Raw genomic sequence first — 18045 nt, forward strand, 5'->3', positions numbered from 1 at the left:
ATGGATTCTTGGTCAACATTTTTCTTGAGAACCCAGACTGTAAAAAGTCTGAAGTATTTAAGATATTGCAATTCCAATAATGCATTGAAGAGCTATATATTAAGTACTGTGAATACTCTTGAAATAAAAGCGAGCTATTATAAGGAAATTTGTGAAATGTAAATATGTGTTACTCAGCCAGGATTAAATGAAGAATGCAAAAATGTTGTTATATTTAGTAGCACAAAAATGGAAAACTGAATGACACAGTATTTGGAAACCAGAAACCAGTTAATTTTAAAAGTCATGTTTATTATATAACTAGACTTTTTAAGTAATATATGCACAGTAATTTTACACCAGCCATATAATATACACTCAGCATGTCCATGGAGTGACATCGTAACCCTAGCATCTTTTAGCCTCCCCTCTGCAGTCAGCCCCTTACCTTTATTTTCAGAATCTTTCATTCTCTCCCTCCTGCCTCTGCTGCAAAGGAGCAGGAAACTCCGGCTGATTCTGCAACCCTGACTTTAGATCTGTCATTCAAACAGTCAGCAGTCTCGGGGACAAAGTCCCTCAACGGAGGAGCACCAGAGCTCTGATAATTGCATGCAAGTCAGTGTGTTGGGTTATAATTTTGCTTATGCTGGAGCGGAAAGGATGGAGATGAAGGTAGACGTAAACACAAATTCCAAAACATGGCATGGAACTGGATCTGGAGCCTAGGCTTGCCTTTCCTTCCGTAGGTTAGGGCACTGTTTAGTGCCTCCTTCTCTCCAGAGAGATTTGATTCAGATTGAAAGGGGAATGTGTGTGCCGTGCACCAAGCTTATCCTCAAATGGAGACCTTCATTTTGGACGTGGATTAAGAGCCCTGTGCCATTTCTTCTTATATATTCATTCATTCAGCAAACATTTCTGTTACCTTTCTGTGGACCAGGCTCGGTGCTAAGTACTGGGGAGAAAAGTGACAGAACCGGCCCCAGTCTCCAGGCCACTCACAGCTGTCACAGCATGGCATACAGTGCCACACAATGACCTGTATCTGCTGTATGGACTGAGATTATTGAGCCTATTTCACCCTGGCGTAAGTTGGTACTCAAGGCTTTAAAGTCACTGGATGGCTGAGACAGAAATGATCTGTGGAAAGCCAGACCAAGACCCCTCTGTTAATACTCAATATTACTGTTATACTCAATAATACTGTTAATACTCAATACTCAGGAATACTCAAGCAAACCTTTCAATCATCCAGTTCCAGCTTACTTTCAATCATTAGTCAGTCAGTCAGTTCAGTCACTCTGACTCTTTGCGACACCATGAATTGCAGCACACTAGGCCTCGCTGTCCATCACCAACTCCCGGAGTTTACTCAAACTCATGTCCATCGAGTCGGTGATGCCATTCAGCCATCTCATCCTCTGTCATTCCCTTCTCCTCCTGCCCCCAATCCCTCCCAGCATCAAGGTCTTTTCCAGTGAGTCAACTCTTTGCACGAGGTGGCCTAAGTATTGGAGTTTCAGCTTCAGCATCAGTCCTTCCAATGAACACCCAGGACTGATTTCCTTCAGGATGGACTGGTTGGGTCTTCTTCCAGTCCAAGGGAATCTCAAGAGTCTTCTCCAACACCACAGTTCAAAAGCATCATTACATAGCTCCAATTCATTCCTTCATTCATTCACTCAACAAGTGGTTATCTGTGCCAGGCACAACTCCACCTGCTAGTGACTCAGGAGTGCAGGAAAACAGACCAAGTACCTGTTCCCGTGGCAGTCACATTTGGGTGGGAGGATTCAGACAGGCCATAAACAAATAAATACAAACATATAATTAATGGCAGTGAATGCTGTGAATAAAATTGAAGCATGATGATGAGGTAAAAGAGGTGCTATTTTAGATAGTGTGGCCAGGGGAGGTGCCATTTAGCTTATTTTTGTGGGAAATGGATCAGAGTTATCACAGTCCTTCCAAAAATCTTCACTCAGAAATTGTTTTAAAAGTTCTGAACTCTCACAACCTCCTTAGCTCCAAGTGCACTCACTAATGGGCAAATGTTTGTTCCCCATTATACAGATTGGTAAACTGATATCCAGAAAGATTAACTGGCCCAATCCAGGCCCTCACTAAGTTGGAAGAAGAACAACAAAAAGAAATACATCCTTTGCCATACAGCAGAAACTAACACATCATTGTATATCAACTATATTCCAATAAAAAATTATTTAAAAAAAAAACCAACCTACTACTTTCATCCCCAGTACAATACTGACATGGAAGTTTTGCTGGAGGGAGGACAGGTAAGAAGGTGAAGACCTATCTCCTCCACTATTACCTGAGTTGTGTAGGGCAGATGACTTAACCTCTCTGTCACCAGTTTCCTCATCTGTAAAGTAGGGCTAATCACTCCTGCCCTGTGTATGTTCCAGGATGTTCAGGAGATCAAAAGAGAGAATAGACATGCCACTTTGTAAACTAAGTTCTATATAAATGTAAAGTATAATTATCAACATACCTGGGCACATTAAGAGAACTAATTGCTAGTGTTTACCTGCTTATTACCACAGCCCAAGTCAAACACAGCTATGGAGCAAAAGCTTTTCATGGCCAGCAGGGGTCCTGGAGTTGACTGCTAGCTGCCACAATTTAAAGACTCCTCCAAAGTATTTTGGTTTCTTTTTTCCATCTTTCCTTGACTGTGCATAATAACTCTATGCTCATCTTTGAAAAAAAGGCCAATGAGAAACATCTGCCTTCACTGGAACTCCTCACTGGCCACCAAATGGGCCAGGCTGGCCCATAAATCACCTCAAAAAAAAATAGGCATCTCCATCTCCAAGGACCAAGGCCAGGGCAGCCAAAAAGTGCCCAGTTCAGAGCTCCTTTAGGGGCAGATAGGGTGAAGAAGGAGGTGCTAAGAGCCACCATCCAGGTACTCTTTCATCCAATAAATATTCATTATGCCAGACACTGCTCTGAACACAAAGAATAACACAGTGTTGAACAGAACATTCTGTTCTTAAAGAGCCTGTGGTCTCAGAACAAGAGCTTTCCACAAGGTCTGCTGATTAACTCCATTAGGCCAAGGCTTGGGTCTGAATAGGAGAGCAGAAGAGGCCGGGTCCAAACACAAGCTCTGCCATTCCCTGGCTCCTGAGGTGGCTGGGATACGTTCCTGCGCCTCCTTCGGTCTCTATTTCCTGATCTGTAAGATGCAGACAATAAGGCACCTACCTCCTAGGGCAGGATGAGGCTCAGTGAGTTACTGCATGCCAAGTACACGGCACAAAACATGACGCATACAGGGAGGGCTCCATAAATGCTGTTAAGACTACTATTATCACCTACTGATCTGGACCAAGCATACCCCTCTGCACCTCAGTTTCCTCGTAAAATGCAGAAAATAATAAACAGCTAATATGGCTATTGTGAGAATTACATATCAGGAAAACTACATAGCCCTGGCATAAAGGATCAGCTCAAGTCCTGCCAGGTTCACTCCAGGCCCCTTTTAATCAAGCAGGTTTTCCAAGAAAAAAAACTAAGGCTGGGAGGATTGAGGAAGAGGGAGAGGGGCTGTCACTCATATTAACAAGAAAACAATTTTCTTCCCAAAAGTGTGGTCATTTCTAGGGTTACATGCATTTTACTCAACACTGTATTTTGAAAGGTTTCAAAATACAAAAAGTTGAAAGAATTGCATGGCAAACATTTTCAAGTATATTTACTAAATTTGCTTTATCACATATATGTTCATCTTTCTATTCATCCTTACTTATTTTTTAAATTAAGTCGAAAGAGATCTGGTATTCTTTAGATAAAACAAGCCTTTATTTTCCCTCATGATACAGACTTTACAAAAGCCTTAGACTGTCTGACTCTGGCCATTCTAAGCAGTGTTTGGTAATTTTCAGAAGTCTTGTCTGGCCCGCAGTAAACAAGGATGTGGCCATGTCAAGGCCACACCCAGTTGAGGAACAAGGATGAACTCAAGCCTTGGAGCTTTCCAGAACAAGGCAGTATCTCTGGCAGATCCTACGCTCCTATTAAACTGGTACCAACAACCACTATAAACAACCATTAATGGAAATGATGCTCCATCTCAATAACCAAGTTTAGGGAAGGCTTCAGGCAGGCTCCACTGGCCACAAGTCCCTTCACAGCTCCGCACAGGCCTTGTCTTCTCAGATGCCACTTCTGAGTCATTACACTGGTGAGTCATGCCCAGCAAGGGAGGCCATCTTGAGAGCAAAACCAAAAAGAATTTTCAAGAACAATGAGTGACACCCTGAACTGAAAGAGAATAAGGCTTTCCATTGTCCTAGCAAAATAACAATGAAAAAAAAAATGCTGCTGTTAACACTGTGGGTTCAACTGCCCAGCTGTAAATTTTACTGAGAAGAAAAACTCAGCAAAAAAAGCTTTCACATTCCCTTGGAAATCTGAGAGCAAAAGAGACTTGGAGGATATGTCTCAAATTAGGCAAACCTAATGCTCTTTCGGTAACTTGCCTGGACCCTCTTCTGGCTTAGTCATTCATTTTCCAAACATGCCAGGGTAGGGTGACAGGAGGGTGACTTCACCTGCACCACCACATTTGGTCCTCCCCCAGCCAAGCCTCTGTTTGATTTGTTCAGCACATCCAAGTGGCCATGAGAGAGATGTCTGAAGTAAGAAAACTGCTGCCTGGGGGTGGGCGAGGGGAGGGGGGTTTGTAATTAGGGGCATCACAGAGGAGGGCAGCATGCCTATAAGAAAAGCTGGGTGGGCTCTGATGAAGCCAAGCCACAGGGCAAGTACCCACTGTGTGCCAGGCACTCTTCTCATCAGCAGCACCATACATTTAAAGAGAACTTATTTGCCAAGCATGGCCTTTAAAGCAAGGACTTTCACAGCACACTGCCTAGGTTTGAATCCAAGCTTACTAGCTGTGTAACTTTGAAAATGTTACTTACCCTTTTTGTGCTGCAGTTTTCTCATTCATAAAACAGAGACTGTAAAACAGGGTTATTGTAAGAACTAAACAAAAGTAAAATATTCACATGTTTAGGACAATGGCTGGCACACAATAAGCTGTGCCGCATGCATGTTAACACTTGCTGGTCCATCTCTTTTTTTAAATTTTTTTTTCTGGCCATGCCGCAAGGCATGCAGGATCTTTGTTCCCAGACCAGGAATTGAATCTGTGCCTCCTGCAGTGGAAGCAAGGAGCCTTAACCACTGGACCACCAGGGAAGTCCCAGCCAATCTTTTTCAGATGAGAAAACTGAGGCAGAAAGAAGAAAGGAGACTTGCTGAAGCACACACAGCTACATGGTGGCAGAACCTGGACACTGCCTGTCATTGACTTCTCACAAACCCTGGGAGGGAAGTGACATCCTCTTCCTTCTATCAGTGAGAGCCTGGAAGGCAGAGAGCTTAGTAAACTGCTCATCACACAAGCTGGCAAATGGGAGAGTTAAGATTGAAGATCCCACATTCGCTGTCTTTAAAGTCTTTGCACATCCCACTAGGCCTGCTCTCAAGCATTAGTGTACATCGGAATGACTGCAGGGCTTGGTTAAGCATAGGCTGCTGGGCCCCACCTCCAGAGTTTCTGATTGGGCAGCTCTGTGGTGGGGGGCCAGGGATTGGCATTTCTGACAAGTTCTGGAGACACTGTTGCTGCTGGTCTGGAGCCCGCACTGCCTACAATCAGGCACCTGTATGCAGAACAGAGAGAAGAAGGGATAGGACCCAAAGGTTATGGGTCCCACCCTGGTGAAGACTTGGTTACTCCCCTGGGCCTAGCAAACATACTTTGCATTTACATGGTCCTTTCATAGTTATGATCTCATCTGATCTTTCCAACATCCCTAGGTAGTGATCATTATCTCCATTCATTGTGATTTGTTTGTAGGGACATATGGTTAAGAAAATGGCCGTGAGAGTATAAACCACAGGTCACCTGACAAGTGTTCTGTTCTTTCCTCCAAGTAACCAGTCCTGGAAACACTGCCTGCTGATGGAGACTGACTCCAGTTCCAACCTGTGACTTTACAAAGAATAACTTCAATTCAGGCAAGGGCACTTTGGCCCACCACAGTTTGTGGGAGGTAATTTCTGGTGGGAAGAACATAAGACCCATTTTCTACCATCATTTCAAGGACTAGGAAAGTCTACTGCTCACAAAATACTTCCACCAACTATTTGCTCCCTGCTCGATAACCTAAAAGCTTTGATATTTGACTAAAATGTGATTCTCTATAAAAGATGAAAGCAATTTGGGGGGTTAATTTCTACTGGAGCACAGCTTGTTCATTTAGAACAGCGTGCATGGACAGTGTCGTTTTTAAAGTTGCTTGGACATACAAGCCAATAACTCATTAGTAACCAGAATATTTCAAGAACTCCTATAAGTAGATAAGGAAAAAACAAACCCCCAAGAAAAAAATGGGAAAAGACATAAACAGGCATTCACACATGTCTTAGTCACATATGGCCAATATTCATATGAAAAAAATCCTCAGCTTCATGATTTGTCAGGGAAATTCAATATAAAGCAACCAGGCAGTACCACTTCACACCCATCAAAAAGGCTGACACCACTGAGTGTTAGCAAGGAATTAAGGAATCGATATATATATCTTAGAGGATTCAATTATTACTTATCTATTCATGTATTATTATCCAATAAATAAATAAACATATTTACATTCATCTACATTCAGGATACAATGTTAAGCTGAAAAGATGCTAGGGATTCCCAGAGGCTATGCTACGTCTCACCTGTAGTCTCCTGGTGGAAACAAAAAGGGGGGAACGGGAGAGAAGGATATTGACATGGAAGAGCTTCCAGATGGTCCAGAAGGGACTGCTGCTCCTAAGGAGCTTCCAGTCATGATTCACCCCACCACCCACTGAACTTCCCATATTTGATCATATGGTTGATATCTGGACTAAAATTAATAAAAATAACCACCACCTGTGAGCTACTATGTACCAAGCACTTTATACACATTAACCCATTTAATCATCACAGTGACTTGACACAGGAATATTATTCCTATCTTACGTATGATAGATAAACGAGTTTTAGAAAGATCCAGCACCCTGCCCAAGCTCACACCATTTATTAGTGTGCATTCATCAGTGGCAGCTTTAAATCACAGTCTGTCTGGCACCAAACCATATGATTATAGATGCCCAAAGTGATGTTGACATCATCATGAGAAATTCAGGCCACCTTTAAGAAAAATTAAATAAAATTTGGATATGGATTTCACTCATTGCATAATATTCATTCATTTTACTCCTTCCTTCTATGAGTATAGATATTGGAACATGTTTATTTTATCTGACATGGAAGAAAGGAAGCTGTGTGGATAACCAGGCCTGAATCAGCCACACACCAGTCCTGTGAACTCCTGCAAGTTACTCGGTCTCTTGCCTCACTTTCCTCCTCTCTAAAATGGGGAAAATAAATGCCATCAAATCTCCCTCCTTCCAAGATTTGTTAACATCTAACAAGAGCTCATAGTTGAGCTGTTCTGTAAGCTGTAATGCATCATATAACATAAGACATTTTAATGGCCTCATCTCCAGGTTATAAGAGGGGGAGGGGAAGTAAGGAAATAAAGTGATCAGCCAAGATCCTACTGAAGAAAAGAGAGGTGTGGCATGGCAGTGGGCCCTGGGAACCCATGGGTGAAGTCTAGGATGGGAACAGAGAAGAGGAGAGGATAGCTGTGTACACAGTATACACCTGGGTTTAAAAATCGTTAAACTAGAAAACTTATCCTAACCCAATTTACTTCAGTGGGAATATCCATTTATTCCTCTTTTGTAAAACATTCACACAACATCCGGAGTAACATTATGCATGTAAGTATCACTAAAGCAATACTTGTTGCAATTACCAATCTATTCAACTACTCAGGCAAGCTAGAAAAATAAAAGAGGGTGGTCAGCCTTCAGACCTACTAAGTTTTGGCAACCATTTGATGCAATGAGAAAGGAATTTAATTGGCGCACTAACCAAAAGTAAGAATAAATCCTTTGAAAGCCTTCAAGATGACAATGCCAAGCCAGAGTCTCCCTAACTATCCATAATTGAAAAGCTTGTTTCTAACACAATAAATAAATATTTGAAAATTGCTTTTGCCCTTTGTCAAATTTCTCTTTACAATGCTTACTATGTGCCAGCACTTTACAATTATTAACTCATTAATTCATTTAATATTCCAAACAACCCTGGGGCAGAGGTGGGGGTGACGCCAACACCAATGATGGCCCTGGTGCAGTCTGCCTTTGGCCCTGGTCGGCCATTTTAGAACTCAAGGCATGTTAGCCTCGGAAGAAGAAAGCTCACATGACGGAAACAGATGAAAAGGACAAGACAGGAGACACATAGACACACACAAGCAAACAGGTATCTAAAAAGTACCAAATCCTGACTTAGCTTGGTGGGGGATGCAAAGATGAAGTGGATGAGAACTCGCCCACACAGAACCTATAACAGATGAGCAGTGACGAATGCCCTATGGATGACAAAATACCCAAAGAGAGGCTACAGGTGGCAAGAACCCCGGGAAAGGCTTCACAGAGGAGACGGCATTTGTGCTAGTCCTGAGGGATGGGTAGGAATTGGCCAGGCTGAGAGACCAACGCATGGCCACTGCAGATAGAACGCAGTAAGCCAGCATATCGGATCAGGTCCCTGTGCTCAGAACATGCTGGGAACATGCAGTACCTTCCCAGCTCACTGGAATAAAATCCCAACTCCTTGTCACATCCTACCCAGACTCTGAGCAGGCCCTGTCTCCCTTACTTCCCCTTGCTAAGCTCAGGCACTGGGATGCTTTCCACCTGTTATTGCCTCCGGCAGGATGCTCTCACCCTGGCTGCATGCTGGAGTAACTCCGGATCGGTCTTCAGGCTCCGCTGCAATGACACCGCCTCAGAGACCCTCCCTGGCCCCCGTCCATGTAAGCCAGGGCCCCTCTACCTTTTTTGCCTCTCCCAGCAGATGATCTGATTCCTGCCAAGTACACACGGCAATAGTAATGGGGATTTTGGCCGGTCTGACGTGTGTAATGTCGGTTCCCCCTCTGCAAGTCGTTCCGTGAGCGGTGGCCTTGTCTATTTGGTTCTCTGCAGGCCCTGACAGACTGGGGAGCTCAATAAACATTTTGGGGTGAATGGACGCAGTAAGTCAGTGATTGAATACGTGTGAGTGAAGGCCTCGTTGAGGACAAGGTGGAATGTGTTTGGGGAATAGGCAATCGTGACTAGAGCGTACGTGATAACAGGTTGGAAAAGGGGTGGGCCCAGATGGGGAGGACCTCAAAGGCAGACCTGGATCGGATTAATTCCCCCAACGGGTACTGCATTGCAGGTGCCGGCCAGGTGTTCAGGGGTGGGGGAGGCAAACTGTTTTTCCAAGGCACCCCGGATTCTCTCTGCTCAGAGCCAAACGGACACGCAGGGACTTCTGAGGGAGATAAACAAGCTGCAACCACCTGACCAAGGGGAGACGCTCAAGGGTGGAGGGGGATGGCGGGGCGGGAAGAGGGCTGTCTTTGAGCGACCCCGGGGGAGCTCCGGTACTGGTCTAGTCCCTGCGGCCAAGGGTCAGGATGGAGGGTCGCCCAGGCAGGGCCAGACATCCAGGCGGCGTCGCCCCCGCCCGTGGGTCCCGGGGAGTTGGGGAGGGGGTGGCGGTGGCGGCCGAGAACCCAGCGGGAGATGCCACCTATGGCCTTCGGGGCCACCGCAGCCCCCCAGCAGTGGGAGGCCGGCGCCCGCGGCGCGCAGTAACAGGTCCCGCGGCCGCGCCCACACTCACCCTGCGCAGCCTTGGAAGCCGAGCGCGTCCGCCAGAGCCGCCGGGTCGCCTTCCACGGCCGCAGCGAAGAAAACAGCCTCCGGCTCTTCTTGCCGCTCTTCTCAGTTGCTCCCATCTGTGCGCCCGCACCCCTCCCCCGCCGCCCGCCGCCGCCCGAGGGTCGCCTCCCGCTTCCCCGGCCGCCGCTCGTCTGCCAGGTGCCCGGCCGTCGCGGGGGAGGACGCGGCCGCGAGGGGAGGAGCTTGCGGTCGGGCGGGGGGCGGGGGCCACCGCGCTCGCGCCGAGCCGGAGGGCGCTGCCGGCCGAGGCGGGGACGCTGCCGGGATGCCAGCCGAGGGAAGCGCTCAGCAGCTCACGGCTGAATGCTTTAGTCATTCGTCCTTGATTCCGGAGGTGTCGACAGAGTGCCCGACTACAGCTCGGCATCATTAATTAACACAAAAACCCCTGGGATATCCACTGATTTCTATCCCCAAATTACAAATGATAAAACTGAAGCTCCGAAAGGTCAGGTAACTGACCGGGAGATCAGTCTCTAAACCATGCAGATTCCCAAGTCCTCGGCTCGAACTGCATTTGTTCATTCCTTTCTACTGCCTTAGGATGATTCCACGTTATGTTCGAATTTTTTTTTTAAACTGTGATAGATATTCCTGTTTTCTTCATACAACAGATTAAGAATTACCTGTTTTTCTCTCTCTTTTTTAAGAACCTAGTCTATGTCCAGGGACTTTTACGCATATGCCATTAAACCTCATGGTACCGCTGTGGGGTAGGAAGCATTTCCCCATTTGCCAGATGAGGAAACTGAAATGTCAGAGCTGAGGTAGCGCAGCCTTCTCCCCGCTTTGTCTCTGTGGTGATTTTGCTTGCAGCTGGGGGAGTCCAAGAGAAGAAGAGCAAAACCAAGATTCCTTAACAGGGCCTGGCTGCGATAGTAACAGCTCACATGTATAGAATGCCTTTCATGTGTCAGGTTTTACATCCATTACTTCATTTAACTCTCCCAATGATACTCATGGTAGGGAAATTATTAATATCTATGCTCAAGAGAGGGCTTCCCAGGTGGAGCTAGTGGTAAAGGCTCCACCTGCCAGTGCTGGAGACACAAGAGTCGGTGTTTGCTCCCTGGGTGGGGAAGATCCTCTGCAGTAGCGAATGGCAACCTACACCAGTATTCTTGCCTCAGAAATACCATGGGCAGAGGAGCCTGGCAGGGGTCGCAAACAACTGGACAGGACTGAGCACATACATCCATACATACACTTAACCGATGGGGGAAGCTGAGCATCAGAGAGGTCAGGTTAGATATATAAAGCCTTAATAAAGTTTCTATGTTAGGTTGAATCATGCCATTTTTCTAGGTTCAAACAAAAAGCTCGATTTATTATAGGACAGTTTCACCAGATGATCAAAATTTAAATAACCAAAGGAGACAACTGATAACTCAATGCATCTAGATGATACATTGAGAAACATATATATATATATATATGTATATATATATATATATATATATATATATGTTTCAGGACTTCCCTGGTGGCCCCCTTCAATCCCTGGGTCGGGAAAATTCTCCTGGAGAAGGGCATGGCAACCCACTCCAGTATTCTTGCCTGGAGGATTCCATGGACAAAGGGGCCTAATGGGCTACAGTCCATGGGGATTGCAGAGTAGGACACGACTAAGCAACTAACACTTTCACTTTCTTTATATATGTTTAAGGGTCTTTGTCAGTGATAAACTGTTGAAGTTGATCATTATATTGGTAAGAAAATATCCAAGTGTTATAAAATACATACTAAGATATTTAGGAGTAAATGGTCATGATGCATTTAATTTTCCTTCAAGTGCTTTACCAAAGAAGTTTCATATATATGTTTGCAGAGAGGGGAGAAGCAAATGATAAAGCAGATACAGCAAAATCATAATAATAGATGAATCTGTACAAAGAGTATACGGGTGTGCTTTGTACTATTCTTTATTCTTGCAACTTTTCTGTAAGATTTCAGTTTATTCCCAGGTGAAAGGGTAAAAAAACCTTTGTTTCATAGAAAAAGAAAATAAAGTGGGAAGACTCACTGTACCTGATATTAAGGACTACTATAAGGCTATATTTATCAAAACAGTGTGGTCTTGGCAGAGGGATAGATGCATAGATCAGTAAATAACTCGAAAAACACACCTATACACATATACCCAACAGATTTTTGACAAGGATGCAAAAGCAGTTCAATGGAGGACAAACAGCTGTTTCAACAAATAATGCTGAAGCAATTGGACATGTATTGGCAAAAAATAAAAAAATTTACCTTGACGTAAACCTCATACCTCATATAAAAGTCTAGAAAATGGATTATAGAATTAAATGTAGAATTATAAAACTTCTAGGGAAAAATAAGAGTAAATCATCTGTGACCTGGAATACAACAGAGAGGTATCACCAAATGCATGATCCATACAAAAAAAGGCTGATAAATTGGACTCTATAAAAATTAAATACTTCTGCTCTGTGAAAGACCCTTTTAGGAGGATGAAAATACAAGCTACAAAATGGACCAAAAATTCCTTATCCAACAAAGGACTAGTATTTATAATATATAAAGAATCTCAAAACTCAGCATTAAAAAAATCCAATTAGAAAATGTGCAGACACTTACCCCCCTGATGGTTCAGTGGTTAACAATTCATCTGCCAAAGCAGGGGACACAGGTTTAATACATGGTCCGGGAAGATCCCACATGTCATGGGGCAACAAAGTCCATGTTCCATAACTACTGAACTTGTACTCTAGAGCCCATGCTCTGCAAAAGGAGAAGACACCGCAGTGAGAAGCCTGCATACCACACTGAAAAATACCCCTGCTGGCTACAACTCCAGAAAGCCCGTGCAACAGTGAAGATCCAGCACAGTCAAATATAAATAAATTTTTTAAAAATTTAATTGGAAATGTGCAGAAGACTTGAGCAGATATTTCAGTAGAAAGGATGGACATACAAATGTCAAATAAGCACATGAAAAGCTACCCAGCACCATTAGCTATTAAAGAAATACAAATTAAAACCACAATGATATATTCAGTTCAGTTCAGTCACTCAGTCCTGTCCAACTCTTTGCGACACCATGAATCGCAGCACGCCAGGCCTCCCTGTCCATCACAAACTCCCAAAATTTACTCAAACTCATGTCCATCGAGTCGGTGATGCCATCCAGCCATCTCATCCTCTGTCGTCCCCTTCTCCTCCTGCCCCCAATCCCTCCCAGCATCAGGGTCTTTTCCAATGAGTCAACTCTTCGCATCAGGTGGCCAAAGTACTGGAATTTCAGCTTCAGCATCAGTCCTTCCAATGAACACCCAGGACTGATCTCCTTCAGGATGGACTGGTTGGGTCTCCTTCCAGTCCAAGGGAATCTCAAGAGTCTTCTCCAACACCACAGTTCAAAAAGCATCAGTTCTTCAGCACTCAGCTTTCTTCTCAGTCCAACTATCACATCCATACATGACCACTGGAAAAACCATAGCCTTGACCAGATGGACCTTTGTTGGCAAAGTAATGTCTCTGCTTTTTGATATGCTATCTAGGTTGGTCATAACTTTCCTTCCAAGGAGCAAGCGTCTTTTAATTTCATGGCTGCAATCACCATCTGCAGTGATTTTGGAGCCCAAAAAAATAAAGTCTGGCACTGTTTCCACTGTTTCCCCATCTATTTCCCATGAAGTGATGGGACCAGATGCCATGATCTTACTTTTCTGAATGTTGAGCATTAAGCCAACTTTTTCACTCTCCTCTTTCACTGTCATCAAGAGGCTTTTTAGTTCCTCTTCACTTTCTGCCATAAGGGTGGTGTCATCTGCATATCTGAGGTTATTGATATTTCTCCGGGCATTCTTGATTCCAGCTTGTGCTGCTTCCAGCCCAGCGTTTCTCATGATGTACTCTGCATATAAGTTAAATAAGCAGGGTGACAATATACTGCCTTGACATACTCCTTTTCCTATTTGGAACCAGTCTGTTGTTCCATGTCCAATTCTAACTGTTGCTTCCTGACCTGCATATAGGTTTCTGAAGAGGCAGGTCAGGTGGTCTGGTATTCCCATCTCTTTCAGAATTTTCCACAGTTTATTGTGATCCACACAGTCAAAGGATTTGGCATAGTCAATAAGGCAGAAATAAATGTTTTTCTGGAACTCTCTTGCTTTTTCAATGATATATTAGTGCATACCTATTAGAATGGCTAAAATGAAAAATAGTGATAACACCAAATGCTGGTGAGGATGCAGAGGGAGAAACTGGATCATTTATACATTGCTGGTAGGAATACATATATCACAACCACTTTGGAAAAGAGTTTGGCAGTTTCTTATAAAACTAAACTTGGGCTCTAAAATCACTGCAGACAGTGACTGCAGCCATGAAGTTAAAAGACACTTGCTCCTTGGAAGAAAAACTATGACAAACCTAGACAGCATATTAAAAAGCAGAGATATCACTTTGCCAACAAAAGTCCACGTAGTCAAAGCTATGGTTTTTCCAGAAGTCATGTACAGATGTGAGAGGTGAACCGTAAAGAAGGCCAAGCACCAAAGAATCGATGCCTTCAAACTGTGTGCCGAAGAAGACTCAAGTCTTGAGAGTCCCTTGGACAGCAAGGAGATCAAACCAGTCAATCCTGAAGGAAATCAACCCTGAATATTCATTGCAAGGACTGATGCTGAAACTCTAATACTTTGGCCACATGATGTGAAGAGCTGACTCATTGGAAAAGACCATGATGCTTGGAAAGATTGAAGGCAAGAGGAGAAGGAGGCGACAGAGGATGAAATGGTTGGATGATATCACTGACTCAATGGACATGAGTTTGAGCAAACTCAGGGAAATGGTGAAGGACAAAGAAGTCTGGCGTACTGCAGTTCATGTGATCGCAAAAAGTGAGACACGACTTAACAACTGAACAACAGCAACAAATAAAACTAAACACAACTACCATAAGACCCAACAATTGCACTCTTGGGTACTTATCCCAGAAAAAAGTGAAAACTTATGTTCACACAAAAACATATACAACAGTGTTTATAGTAGCTTTATTTGTAATAGCCCCAAACTAGAAACAACCCAGATATCAGATATCCTTTGATGGGTAAATCATTAAACAAACTGTTTATAACCCTGCCATGGAATACTAAGCAATAAAAAGTAACAAAGCTATTGCTACAGACAATAAGCTAAATGAATCTCCAGGGAATTATGCTGAGTGAATAAAACCAATCCCCAAAGTTACATACTATATGGTTTCATTTATATAGTATTCCTGAAATGGTAAACATTATGTAAATCAAAGACAGATCATGGTTGCCAGGGATGAGGGAGATGAGTATGGCTATGAAAGTACAACAAAAAGGACTTTCCTGGTGGTCCAGTGGCTAAAACTCTGGGTTCCCAATGCAGGGACCCTGAGTTCAATCCCTGGTAAGGAAGCTAGATCCCACATGCTGCAACTCAGAGTTTGCATGCTGCAACTAAGACCCAGCACAGCTAAATAAAATTTTTTTAAAAAATTGTTTTTTAAGTACAGCAGGAGAGAAAGACCTGTGGTGATGGAACTGTTCTGTATCTTGTCTGTATGAGTGTCTATACTGGCTGTGATATTAGACTATAGTTTTGCACAATGTTCCCACTAGGGGGGATGCATAAAGCTGTACATAGAATCTCTGTATTATTTTTTACAACTGCATGTGAATCTACAATATTTTTAAATGAAAAGTTTCATTTCTAAAAAATGACTGGTATGCAACTTCATATAGTTCACTCTAATGTCTAAATCGTGATTGAACCAAGATTCCACCAAGGTCCACACCTTCAGGGCGGCACTAGGCTTTCTCTTGACTGCTGGCTCACCGTGGAAGGCCAAGGATCCGCTGCTAGGTTCCAGAGAAGAGGGAAGGAGGACTCGGAAAGGTCACAGGAGCATGGAGACCCAGGTCAGTCAGGGAGTGCCGAACTACTCTCTTGGGCTTGTTTTTCTTTAACATATTTGTTTGGCTATGCCAAGTCTTAGCTGTGACACATGGGATCTTCCTTGTGTTAACTCGGAATCTTCCCTTGTGGTGCTCAGGCTACTTTCTAGTTGTGGCACGCTGGCTCCAGAGCACAGCCCAGTAGTTGTGCTGCATAGGTTTAGTTTCTTTGACATATGTGGGATCTTAGTTCCCTGACCTGGAATCACTGGAAGGCAGATTCTTAACCACTGGACCACCAGGAAAGTCCCTACTCTCCTGTTTGAAATGAGTCCCTTGGAGGTAAGTGACACTCTGAAAGTTAATTATGGGTCAGATCTATTCTGTTCTTTCTTGAATCCAAAAAGAGTAGGAAGATATAAATATGAAATAAAGAAGGGAGGTGGGAGAGACCGGGAAGAGGGTAGAAATCAAGAAGTGTCCTCTCTATTAGCAGTGAGCTGCATTTTCTTGTACATCAGCCTTCATTCTCCGTAGCACCTAAAGTCTAAAGAAATAATTTCTTAGAAGAAACAATCTAATGAACAAAGCTACTTAGAAATAGCAGACATGTGCCAGCAACTCACACCCTAGACAAGGGTTACCTCTGCTCTTAGGACTTCTTACTTGGCCTTGGAGTGAATTGAAATTGCTCAGTTGTGTATGACTCTTTGTGACCCCATGGACAGTAGCCTGCACCAGGCTCCTCCATCCATGGGAGTTTCTAGGCAAGAGTACTGGAATGGGTTGCCATTTCCTTCTCCAGAGAATCTTCCCAACCCAGGGATTGAACCCAGGTCTCCCGCACTGATAGTCAGACACTTTACCATCTGAGCCACCAGGGGAGTTGGAAGGACATTTAAATCTAATCCTGGATACTTGAACCATCTGCAAAATACTAGTTATGTCCCTGCCCCTCATGGCTTACTATTTTAATCACCACCACCACATCCACTCCCATTCGTGAATGGAATTTAACCAGATGACCTAGAAGTTTCCTTCCAGAGTTTCCCACCATCCTTCCCTGCACGTGTCCCACTGGTCTTGGAATACTGCTAAGCATCAGTAACCCAAGTTGGCCTGGCTTAGAGACTCACCTTTTTTTTCTGTTCTTTGGCATATCCAGTGGATTACAGTTGTTCCTTGGAGGGGTACATTTGCTCACTGCTTAGATTCACAGGTCAGGACAGCATGAGAGAGACAGTCTTCAGCTTGCCCTTTTAGTCCAAATGTCATGTAATCTCACGGCACCCTTCCAGCTTGGAGCTGGAACCAGGTCAAAAGTCTCTGGCTCCCACAATCACAGACTGCTCCAGGCAGATCCAGTGGGAAGCCTTATCTGCAGTCCCTGGAGCCCATGGGGAAAGAATTTAGTCTGAGAGAAGATCTTCCATGCTAGTAGAAACACTCAAGTACCCTGAGCATATTCATGAGCACTAGCAACATAGAATTTCTTTTCAAATGTCAAAAATGCAAAACAAATGAGGGGCATAGGACAAAAAGAAAAGAACCCTCCCCAAACCCTGAATTTCATTCATGTCACTGGGTTTATAAAGCTAAGTCCAGAAATTTAAAAACAGCAATGCTCAAATTGATAGGATACAAGATTCTACATGTGTATGTGTGGAGAGGGGGCTAACAGAAAGGACCTACACTTTCCAGCTAGGCAGAGCTGTGTGAAATCCTGGCTCTGTCACTTACTATGTATGTCACCTTATCCAACTTGCCTAACTTCCCTAAGTCTCAGTTTCCCCATCTGTAAAATGGATTTAGTAAATAGTACCATATCACAAGTACATCATGAGAAATGCTGGGCTGGAAGAAGCACAAGCTGGAATCAAGAATGCCCGGAGAAATATCAATAACCTCAGATATGCAGATGACACCTTATGGAAGAAAGTGAAGAGGAACTAAAAAGCCTCTTGATGAAAGTGAAAGAGGAGAGTGAAAAAGTTGGCTTAAAGCTTAACACTCAGAAAACTAAGAGCATGGCATCTGGTCCCATCACCTCATGGGAAATAGATGGGGAAACAGTAGAAACAGTGTCAGACTTTATTTTTTTGGGCTCCCAAATCACTGCAGATGGTGATTGCAGCCATGAAATTAAAAGACGCTTGCTCCTTGGAAGGAAAGTTATGACCAACCTAGATAGCACATTAAAAAGCAGAGACATTGCTTTGCCAACAAAGGTCCATCTGGTCAAGCTATGGTTTTTCCAGTAGTCATGTATGGATGTGAGAGTTGG

At 43.9% G+C, this 18045-nt stretch overlaps 1 protein-coding gene across 2 annotated transcripts in view; it reads right to left on the reverse strand.

Annotated features, from left to right (window-relative positions):
* The window catches only part of DNAJC6 (DnaJ heat shock protein family (Hsp40) member C6), a 174175-nt gene extending 164059 nt beyond the window's left edge, over nucleotides 1-10116 (reverse strand). The window contains exon 1 of one of the 2 annotated variants that reach the window (XM_020877759.2): nucleotides 9806-10116. In XM_020877759.2, coding sequence (XP_020733418.2) covers nucleotides 9806-9920 — 115 coding nt within the window. In that variant the 5' untranslated portion in view covers nucleotides 9921-10116. Of the gene's footprint in view, nucleotides 1-427; nucleotides 624-9805 lie in introns of those variants that run through there. The other variant, XM_020877760.2, reaches the window with a different exon arrangement.
* Between the last annotated feature and the right edge of the window lie 7929 nt (nucleotides 10117-18045).

The sequence above is a fragment of the Odocoileus virginianus genome, chromosome 5 (assembly GCF_023699985.2).
Source record: "Odocoileus virginianus isolate 20LAN1187 ecotype Illinois chromosome 5, Ovbor_1.2, whole genome shotgun sequence".
Taxonomy (NCBI): Eukaryota; Metazoa; Chordata; class Mammalia; order Artiodactyla; family Cervidae; genus Odocoileus; species Odocoileus virginianus.